Source organism: Zingiber officinale, chromosome 2B (genome assembly GCF_018446385.1).
Source record: "Zingiber officinale cultivar Zhangliang chromosome 2B, Zo_v1.1, whole genome shotgun sequence".
NCBI classification, from domain to species: domain Eukaryota; kingdom Viridiplantae; phylum Streptophyta; class Magnoliopsida; order Zingiberales; family Zingiberaceae; genus Zingiber; species Zingiber officinale.
In genome coordinates, this window is record NC_055989.1 from 55,485,097 (window position 1) to 55,497,054 (window position 11,958).

At 37.9% G+C, this 11,958-nt stretch overlaps 1 protein-coding gene across 1 annotated transcript; it reads left to right on the top strand.

The window, feature by feature from the left end:
• The first annotated feature begins 287 nt into the window (after window positions 1–287).
• LOC122048285 (uncharacterized protein Mb2734-like) lies at window positions 288–974 on the top strand. The gene has a single exon (XM_042609876.1). It carries the CDS (start codon window positions 288–290, stop codon window positions 972–974), a length of 687 nt encoding a protein of 228 aa, XP_042465810.1.
• The last annotated feature ends 10,984 nt before the right edge of the window (window positions 975–11,958 follow it).

An 11,958-nucleotide genomic window follows, 5' to 3' on the forward strand; every position in this document is an offset into this window, starting at 1 on the left:
GCGCCTTTTTTTTTGTTAATAGACACCGGTTTTAACAGCGGTTTTTAAAATCCGATGTTAATAAACCAAAAATAATAATTTAATTTTTCCACCAGCCCAAATTTATAACACTTCACAAAGTTATCTCCAAACCTAAACCAATATCGTAAGCAGGTTTTATTAATGTGAAGCGGGCAGGCAGTGGCAGTCTGGCATAACCGCGACTCGAACCGTCTGCCACACAACGCCTCTCCTCCTACCTTCCTCTCCCCCCAAACCTAAACCCATTCCCATCGATCTCTATCGCGATGGCATCCACAAAATCCTTTCGCCACCTGCTTCTGCTCCTCGCCGTCGCCCTCCTCTCCCTCTTCCGCCGAGTTATCGCCGCTGCCCGACGCCTGCTCTCCTTCGTCTCCCTGCGTGAGTTGTTGCTCCACCTCTCCTTCCTCCACTGCGGTCTCCGACCCGTCACGCTCGACCTCGGCTACGCGTCGCTGCACATCTGGGGCCCCAACCCCCGCTGCGCCAGCCGGAAGCCTGCCCTCCTCCTCATTCACGGCTTCGGCGGCAACTCAAAGTGGCATTGGGAGCGCCAGATCGGGGCCCTATCCCTCTCCTTCAATCTCTATATCCCGGACCTCCTCTTCTTCGGCAGATCCCGTTCCTCCTGCGCTGACCGTTCCGTGGGCTACCAAGCGCAGTGCATCGCGGAGGCGATGTGCCTCCTCGGGGTCGCCCGGTACTCCGTGATGGGGATCAGCTACGGCGGGTTCGTGGCATTCCGCCTGGCGGAGATGGAGGCGGAGTCGGTGGAGCTCGTGGCGATTCTCACCGCTGGAATCTGCATGTCACCGGAGCAGTTGAGGGTGATGTCTGCAAAAGAGAAGAGAGACGTGTGCGAGCTGCTGCTGCCGCAGAAGGCAGACGATCTGAGGTCCCTCGTCAGCCGGTCCATGTACCGCCCCCCCCCCCCAAGTGCTTCACAAAGTTAAAGCACTTCACATTTTCTAAGGCTCTCTTTTCTATAGGGTTATTTAATCTAGTTGTTCTTCCATAATTCATCAAACTAACAAGTTATATGATACACAAGATTCAGTAATTGTTGTAGGATATCCACTTGATGGAGATACAATCTCTGTGACAAAGGGTGTGGTATCACGAATTGAGGTTTGATTTCATGAAATTGTGATCATAAGCTTTTAGTATTTTTTTGGTGAATTTTATATTCTTGCTGAGATTGTTTTATAGATGATAAATTGCTAACTTAAGTGTTATCAATTTTAAGTTGGTTGAAAATTTTAGAACATGGTGTCTAAATGAGTTTTTTTAATATTAATCACTTTTTTTTTGCTTCTGTTTCAGGTTAGTATGCTCATGGATCCTTTGATCTGCTTGGTATTCAGATTGATGCTGCAATAAACCCTGGTTGGTAACTCAACCTAGTTTCCTTGCTAGAAAGATAGCATTTTATTTTTTAGATAGTTGGATGTTATTGCACCACTTTCTCTGATATATTCTTGTAAAAGCATATTAATGTTGTCAAAGAAACGTACTTGTTTTGCAGGAAACAGTGGTGGTCCTGCCTTCAATGATCATGGTGAGTGTATTGGTGTGGCATTCCAGGTATTCCTTCTGCTAAATCTGCCTTTTATTTTCCCTACTTTATCTATTCCAAACTTTTCAAAAATCTTTTATAGATTAACTTTGTCCCAGAATAATGTTTAATGGAAATGCATCTGAGTACTGCTTTTGCACCTAAATTAGCATTCTACCTTCTTTCATATCTCACTAGATATTTCATTTAGGTTTTCAGATCTGAAGACACTGAAAATATTGGATATGTTATTCCAACCACTGTGGTTTCTCATTTTCTTGATGATTATGAAAGAAATGGGAAGTATACTGGTAAGCTGACATCTGAAAGATTCTATTTTGATAGATCTAGTTCAAAATGATTGTTAGATATAATTATCTAATGTTTTCCACTAGTTTGATTGGAGTTCCTAGCTAATTGATATAGAGAATGTAATACCTCTGATACCTATGGCTATTTTGATTAAGCTGTAAGTATGCTAGTTAGACTACCTGGGTCCACTTCGCGTGATTATGACTTGTGTCTTCATAAAGATTTAAATTTATACCTTTGTCAGTTTGGTTGTTGAATTAATTCTTTGTATGTTATTTAAGGTAATATAGGTTTTTTTTTTTTGCTTCTCACATCATATTGGAGTTATTCACTTTAATAAATGCATGTATAGATTAGGGGTGCAAATGAATCAAATCGAGCCGATTAATATGAAAATATTGATATTTGAGTTCAAACTCAAAAAATATATATGATATTCGAAGCTTGAAAATACAAATACTTTTGTCTCGAGCTCGATTCAAAATAAAATTCGAGCTCGAGTTCGATTTGAATTGATCGAACCTTGATTTGAGCATATTCGAACTATAATTCAAAATGACTTAAATTCGAATTTTATTCCAATTATTCAAATCTTAATTTGAATATATTTAAGTTAAAATAATGTTAAAATAATTAGAATTCAATTCGAGTTCGGCTCGCGAGCAGCTCGTGAACAATCTAACAAAATATTATGGGTTCGAATTTGGCCCGAAAAAATTATTGAACATGTTCAAGTTCTACTCGAATTCAATAATTTCGAATATGAATCAAATATTTTTTGAGCTAGCTTGAAAAACTCGCGAATTGGCTTGATTCATTTGCACCTCTAGTATTGATGTGCGTGTGTGTATCATATTTTTTTTATAAATGACAGTTAGATTTTTTTTTATTTTTCTTTGGCAAAATTAGGATTTCCTTCTCTTGGGGTATTACTTCGGAAATTGGAGAATCCAGCATTGCGGGCATGCTTAAAAGTACCTTCTAATGAGGTATTTATGTTGATTTTCTAGAAGTCTGGGTTCTTAATTTTTTTTCCATGTTCTGTAATATATTAAGATCTGATATTACATAGTTTTGGTATATTTTCTACTTTAAACTGAGTATCTTGCTTGTAAAATCAAACAATTTGATATACTTGTGTGAAAGATCTGTAAACATGATTCTTTTGGCCTTCGGATGTGTCAAAAGAGTGTTCATGTAATGTCCATATGATATTATTATCCTGCTAATGATAATTTGATTTCCACATGTTGAATTTATCGGGTTTGGTTGTCATTTCAAAGCCTCATAGTTAAACACTATCCTATTGCTTAAAAAAAATTATATTTGATTACACTTGTTCTTTTGATCCATTTAATTCCTTTATACATCATCAGTATATCAGAATAGTATTTTCTAAAAGCACATTATTCTAATTATTCATATCTACATCATAATAATATTTTAAAAAAAACACATTACATTAATATCTATTTTCATAAATGAGCCATAGTTAGAAGTTAGAACAATAAGTGATTCAGCTAGAATCTAGAATAGGTAAATCCTATTTCATTTCTTATAATGTCATATGGTTCCCATTGTCGTTCTCAACCAGTATCTTATAAGCGTGTAAATAAAATTGACTAAACCTGAGTGTCTAAGCGTGCAACTAATGTACATATTTCATCAGGAGCCTTCTCTGCATGCAGCTGTGATGCTTGAACAAGCATCCTACTGCTATTTGCTTTCCATTCCACCAATGTTACGCAAGTATGGTTTTCATCTTGTTTTGTCTGGAAATCGTTACTATATTTCTGATCAGGTACTCGATTGCATGTCAAATTCATCTTCATATTGAAACTTGTCTAAGATATTTAAAGCATGTTCAAAGTTTTATGTGCTAATTGTAAAACATTCATTCTGTAAAATGTAGAGACAACATGCGATTCGAGCTTACAGGAATGCACTCTTCGTTTACAGAGAAAATGGTTGGAGTTATATATCTAATCATGTTCACTACAATGTTGGAAGGTTCTCTATGCTTTGTCTGTATATTTGTGCATTTATCTTTGATGCTTTTGACCTTATCTCCTTCCATTTACTTACGTGGTATTCTTTTATTGGAGTTCTTGATTTGGCTATCAAGAATATGCTGGAGGTTTTGGCTTGCAATCATCTGTCCCTAGCCACACAAAATGTATTCCTTAATGAATTTTTCCATGTTGTCCAGGTACTTCTATAGATTCTTCCTCATGATATTTTTGTTTAGTAGTTCGTAAATCTTAAAATCTTGCTATACCTTGATTCATCAGAGCATGGGAATGAAATTTGAGGTTTACAATCTTCGACTACCTGTTATCAATATGGCCTCACTCTGCAGCATATATAATTCTTCTATTTTTTTTCTTTGCTGTAGTTAAGTAGATCAAATGATACTTTTGTTTGACAGATTAGAACAGTGGATGTTTTAACTCAAAAAACTAGGCATTTGAAGGTGAAAAGCGGTGAGATTAGGGAAATGAAAGACGCAAGAAGAATGGAGCAGGATAGCAAGTTGAACATATTCTGATTCTCATAATTTAATGTAGCCTCAGCTTGATTTTTGACTCACGATGTTCTACCTTGATGTGTTGTTAAAAGAATGTTCTACCTTGATTATGATATCTATTAGCTTTTGATGTAAAAAGAATGTGTGTGTATTTTATGGATACTGTTGTAAGAAGAATATTTATGTAATTTGTGAATATTTGTGTATTTTATGGATCCTATTGAATGAAGATTATTTGTGTAATTTGTGAATATTTGTGTATTTTTTTGGTTACTGTGGGTTTTTCACTGTTTCGGAAATCAAATTTATGTTGTTAAAAAATACTGATATTACATCGATTTTCCACCGGTGTCATTAACTAATATTTACATTGGTCGTATACCGCTGCCAAAACTGGTGTTATTAACATATAATATTACATCGGTTTTACACCGTTGATGAAACGGTGTCGTTAAGTGATACTACACCAGTTAATAACCGATTTGAACACCGGTGTCGTTAAGTGATTCTACATCGGTTTTAAACCGATGTCTAAAATGGCAGACCTTTTACATCGCTTTCAAAGACATTGGTCGAAAATGTAATAGACGCCGGTGGAAAACCGATGTCTATGAGGGTTTTTGTTGTAGTGTCTTTTCTTTTGGTTTGGCCGGCCCCTTGCTTGGCCACCAAGCAAGGCTTGGCCGGCCTCTTTCTTGGGTAGGAAATAAAATCAAATGAGTGAATGCGAGGCTCTGTAGAGGCTACAACAGGGACCGAGAGGAGGAATTGGTTTTGGCCTCCTGATGGACAGCTTCCTGTGTTCGACCCGAACACTCAACTCAAGTTCATCAATAATAACTCATACCACTAAAGAGTCATTATTGAACTATCGCACCAATCTCATATTACAATATGGGCTCCTTCTTATCATGAATGTGTTAATCTCCCTATGTTTAAGATATCGTATGTCCGTTAATTAAATTAGTTACTGACAACTCACTTAATTAACATCTGATTCCAAGAGTAGTACCACTCAACTTTATTATCATGTCAGACTAAGTCCACCTGCAGGGTTTACATGATAAACCTTATGAGCTCCTCAAGGGGACATCATCAACCTAAATAAATAGGGCATAGTTTCTTTTATAATCAACAATACACCGTATAAATAGCACTATCTCCCAACTCATCGTGCCTATTGATTTAATGAATAAATCTCACCCATTGATAAGTCAAAGAAATAAATACTAAGTGTACGTGCTTGTTATTATATTGGGATTAAGAGAATGCACATCTATAATAACAGAGGTTCTATTCTGTTATGCAGTCAGTATAAATCGAACAACCTCAAATGGTCCTGCTCAATACACACATAGTGTACTAATGTAATTTTATAGTCAAGATAGATTAATACCAAATTACACTACAACCGTTCTAATGGTTTGTCCCTATCCATCTCGATCGTGAGCTACTATTTATAATTTATAAGGAACTGATAACATGATCTTCTGTGTGGCATCACACACCATGTTATCTACAATATAAATTAAATGGACAACTACATTAATATATAATTAAATATAAAATGCAACATTTGACCAAAGTGATTCTCATTTCAAAATAGATGTTCATACAAAAAGCTAGGCTTATTTACATCCGAACATAACTCATATGTAGTATCTTGTAGATGAGAATTACGATTTATCTTGTACATGGTACTCAATTTTTACAAATTAAACCACGAGGTTAGAATATATATATATAGTCTTTTTCGAACATAAGTTAGAATTTTAAAGTCTAAACTACTTCATGCTAATAGCCTATTTTCACAATCATTTAATTCCTTCTTGAATCTTCAGATATGTTGATTTAGATAAATCTCTTTAGATTGTTTAATTCTCTATTGGGTACTGTTCATTGTTCTTATTCTTTGGTATTGAGGGTTAGTTGTGCACATTTCATTTAGCTTTGGAGTATGCAAATTTCAACAGTTTCCTTGAATCAATGGTTTATAGGGAAAATAAGCTTGTCTAGAATATTATGTGTTTCTATCCTCTTAATCTATTGATTGGGTTTTAAGGATTGATTGGGTGGCCAACAGACATTGATATTATATGTGTTGGGACCGAAATGTAGCTAGAGGGGAGTGAATAGCTCGTCGCGTGCTTCGTGTGCTTGGCGTTGCTTGTTTCTTCAAAGATGCGCAGCGGAAATACAAGAAACAACTACAACAATGATAACACAATGGATTTTACTTGGTATCCACCTCACAAGAGGTGACTAATCCAAGGGTCCACGCACACACACACACCTCCACTAATAAAACACTCCTTTATGGTTACTACCAAAGGCGGAGAAGCCCTACAACACTCTTAATACAAGAAGAAGGAAAGGGAAACGAAATACAAGCAAAAACTTACAAGATATGCAATGAAAACCCTAACCCTAACTTCTTGTTGTAGCCCGCCTCTTGATCTTGGACTACTAGCAAAACTTGCTCCAAGAACCCTTCAAGAACTGGCGGTAGAGTAGAGAAGAAGTGTGGAGTCGCTGGTGAAGATCTGAGATGAATGTCGAGAGATCTGCCAAAGGAATCGAGCGCCTGCAGCCTTTATCGATGCCAACGGTCGAATCCCGATCGATTGGAATGTTCCCAATCGATCAGGGAGGCTTTGGATCGATCGGTGGATCGATCCAGAGCGCCTCTGTGCTCTGGGAATTTGCCTGGATCGATCAGCTGATCGATCCAGGGCTTATCGTGACAAAACGCGCCACCCCGATCGATCCAGAGGCGTTCTGTGCTTTCGTGACTTCCTCCCAATCGATCCACTGATCGATTGGGACGAAAGCTTCTCGCGGGGACACCTCAATCGATCGTCTGATCGATTTGGCTCCAGCCAATCGATCGGCTGATCGATCCAGCTGTTGATTTTTGCCCAAAACCAAGTCCCAAAGCCCCCAAACCAACATCCGGTCAATCCATGACCTGTTGGTTCTTTTCTTCATCATGCCAAGTATCCGGTCACTCCTTTGACCTACTTGGACTTTCACCAGATGTCTGGTCAACCTTGACCCATCTGGATTTCTCTGTGCCTGGCTTCACTCACCAGGACTTCCATTCTGCCTAGCTTCACTCACTAGGACTTCCATTCTGCCTAGCTTCACTCACTAGGACTTCTCTTCTACCTGGATTCACTCACCAGGTCTTTCACCTAGCTTCACTCACTAGGACTTTCACACTGCCTAGCTTCACTCACTAGGTCTTTCACCTGGCATCACTCACCAGGATTTTCCTTCTGCCTGGCTTCACTCACCAGGGCTTTCCCAGTTAAGTATCCGGTCAACCTTGACCTACTTGACTCTTCTTCAACCAAACTAATCAAACCCTGATTAGAGGGGAATTGCTCCAAACAATCTACCCAAATGAACAACTACACCTGCATTGTCCATATCATCGAAGTCTTGTATTGTCAAACATTGAAACTTAAACCAAGACTCAAGCTTGGTCAACCAAGTCAACCTTGACCTGAGGGATATTGCACCAACAATCTCCCCCTTTTTGATGTTTGACAATACCACACTCCCACTTACAATACCACATGTAAGTTAGGCTAATACCATAGCCTAAACCTTCTTCATGCCACTAGGTAATGAATCCATAAGTTAAACTCTTCATTCTCCCCCTAAGAGGGCAAACTCCCTCTAGGTAATAAAGCCTAACTTACCCCTTTTATTCTCCCCCTATTGGCACACATCAACCCCATCTTTGGGCACACATCAACAAATTCATTTGTTGAAAACTCTCCCCCTAAAGAGTTACTCATCGTTGTTCACAACTTCACTCGTTGTGATCAACACGATAATGAAAGTCTCATACCTTTCATTTATCCTTAACCCTACATTCTCCCATTAATATAGTCAAATGCCCATCCTTGAGCATTTTTAACTTGAACCACTTGAACAATGAGGATATCCACTCCCCATTAAAGTTCAAATGCTCAACCTTGAGCATGTTCTGAAAAGAAGGTTAACCGTTTATGAAAAATAGTTTTCATATTTTTAAAGAGTCCCTCCCCCTAAACATATGGTGGTAACTTCTATCATTGCACCAACAATGACTTGGAATCTCTAAACCTTTAGGAAACCCAAATTTAGAAGTTTGAGGTTCAAATTTTCAAAATTTGAAGCAAACCTCAACCTAAACTTCTACTTAGTCTCCCTTAACCAATCCATCCTTGTTTTCAACATGAAAACACCCTTTTTATGTATACAAATATATTTTGAGGGGTTTGGAGTGGTTACCTAGACTAAACAAGGGTCAAGCCACTAAAAATCAGCTTTCCCAGCTGAAATCAGCAATTTCGATCGATTAGAGTTGGGTCCCAATCAATCGGACCATGCTGAATCGATCCACTGATCGATTTAGGAGGGCTGGATCGATCAGTGGATCGATCCAGATGGCTTCTGTTCGCGAGAAGCCTGCTCTCAATCGATCGCCTGATCGATTGAGACCCTTCAATCGATCGGGTGATCGATTGAGGTCTGATAGTTGCTGAAATTTCATTTCAGTCAACTTCAGAAACCCCTAGAAAATTCTACAAAATTCCAAAAATTGTGAAAATTTGTGTAGACATTATTTAGGGTATACTTTATCATGGAAAAATAGTTTTCTATGAAAATACTTCATATTTTCAAAGATTGACACCAACTTAAAAACTTACAAAAACTTTAGTATTTTCTTCAAGTTTGTGTCTAACTATTCAATGGTGATTACTATCAAAAGATAGCCTTCACCAAGGTTTTCCAAAATTATTTTAAAAACATTTACAAAACCAATATCCCACCATGTTCCTTGGGCTTAATGCACATGACTTGTACATTAGCTTTCCTAATGATGGGAAAACACATAACTATGTGTTTTGATGAACTTAAAACTCAAAAAAATGCACTAAATCAACATCTTGAGTTTTGTTCATTGTCCTAACATCTCACTTGTATCTAATGTACACTAAAACACATACAAGTCATCTTATAGGTCTTTGTGAGATGTAAATTTTGGTTTTTCCCTAATCTAGGGATCATGCATATCTATCTAGGCATTTTGAGTGGTAAACATCCACAAGAATGTTACTTGTTGATTCCACTTGTGTATAAATACCACTTGTTGGTAAACTTGTATATAAATGTCATTTGTCCTTATTTTTAAGGAAATAAATATAATGCATGATAATGTTATGGCATACATCAAAATGAAATAGCTTTCAAAAGAAAGATTCTTATAACTATATGATGTATGTATGACATGACATGGTATTTTTGTATTTTTCATAATAAATCATGAATGCAAAATACAAAATTAAATATGATGTCATGACATATAATGGGCAAACAATCATGGCAAGATTTAGCATAAGTAAAATACCTAGATTACCTATCTAGGTGTCCTTAAACCTTAGCTAAGTTGAAATTAAACCTAGATTACCCTCTAAACGCTCCAAGAAAATGCCAAAACCTAAATTGGAATTTCTAGTTCTCTTGATTAACTTATGCCAATTGAAATTAAGCTTACTCCTCAAATGTTAGCATATTTCATTTTTCCACAAGAGTAACACTAAGAAATTACCAAAATCCCAACTTGGTATTTCTTATATTTTCCCAAATTGTGCCATTTAACATAAAATCAATACTTCTCAAATTTGGCACATTTTACTCTTTCAAAGAGTAACCATAAATCCATTTCATTTTCAAAGGTTAATAATAACCTTGAAAATGCTCCTTGAGTGTCAATTTCTTCAAAGTAGGTTAGCTACCCTTCTTCTTGGAACTGACACTCTCTAACCCATCTATAGGGTAGAGAAAATGCTCCTAGGAACCCAACACCTATTGGTGCTCCTTGGATGCTCTAGGTATTCGCTAGGGATAACTTCCCTAGATACCTTCCTAGTGACCTTGTTTGACTTCTTAGAAGCCTTGGTCACTTTTTCTAGGTCAACCCTAGAGATTGCTTCCCTTGTAACCTTCTTTGTGACTTTCTTTGACTTCTTAGAAGTCTTAGTCACATTTTTTGCAAAAATACTCTTAGGGATGACCTCCCTAGTATTTCTGGCTTGCCCACTAGATCTAGGGTTTGTTCCATAACTATATGGAACTCTATGGTAAGAAATTACATTCTTCTTGGCCTTTGGTTTGTATCCCAAACCTCTATGGCCATTGAATGGCTTTGATTGTCCTAGCCCTAGGTTTTGCTCATATTGCCCTTTAAAGATATTTTCCATCCTTTTTAGGGTCTTTTCTAGTTTGTCAAGTCTTGACCTCAAGACTTGATTTTCCATCACTAAGTCCTTAGTTTTTGGTTTTCCATTAAATTCATGAGTATTTTTGTTTCTAGGCTTGTAGCTAAAATCCTTAGAGTTCTTGCCTAGACTTTTACCTACATTCCTAGCCCTCGGTGTAATGGTTTTAGCATGATAAGCTACATGATTCTCCTTAATCTTATCATGCCTCCTATTTTCATGGTAAATAGCATTAAAATGATATAGGTTAGTACTAGCATGCTTTTTACCATTATTTATAGGAATAGGCTCAATGAAAGTTACCTTTCTTTTTACCTTGGAGGCTCCCCCTTGAGTTGAGCTTCCTCCTTGAGCCTTGACCACCTTCTTCCCCTTAGGGCATTGACTTCGGTAATGCCCCTTTTGATTGCAAGAGAAGCACACAATGTGCTCCTTGCTCTTCTTTGTTCCGGGGATGGTCTCCTTGGGCTTCTCCTTGCCCTTCAATGCCACTTGGCCCTTCTTCTTGGCCAATTTAGGGCATTTACTTTTGTAATGCCCTTTTTCCCTACATTCAAAGCATATGATATGATTTTTATTATTAATTGAAATTGTTATACCTTTTCTTGTAGGGGTGGCATCTTCTCCATGTGATGTGGATGTAGAGGCTTCCTCTTGATCCGATAGTTATGCTCCTCCAATAGATTTGACTTGACTCGTGGAGGTGGAAGCTTCTTCATCCTCTTCTTCTCTTGACACGGATGTGGAGGATTCTTCTTGCTCTTGATCCGGTGTCAATGAAGATTGCTCCCCCTCAATCCTAGAGGTGGAGGCTTCATCATCTTATACATGGAACAAGGAGTATGCTCCCTCCTTGTTCCCTTCATTACATTCCCTCTAAGATGAAGCTTCTTCTTGGACTTCTTCTTCAGAAGTTGAGCATCTCTCAACTTCGGAGTCCTCCTCTTGGTCTTGATCCATTGAGTCGCCCTCTTTGGATTCTCCTTGATTTGGTACAGTGGAGGGGATCTCATGAATCCTTGCCAATTTGCTCCAAAGCTCCTTGGCATCTTCAAACTCTCCAAGTTGAGCCAAAATGTTGCTCGGCAATAAATTGACCAAAATCTTGGTCACTTTGTCATTGGCCTCACATCTTTGGAGTTGCTCCTTACTCCATTTGCTTTTCTTGAGAGCTTTACCCTTGGAGTTCTTTGGAGCTTCGAAGCCTTCCATTAGAGCAAACCATTGCTCTATCTCCACCATCAAGAAATTCTCGATCCTCGATCTCC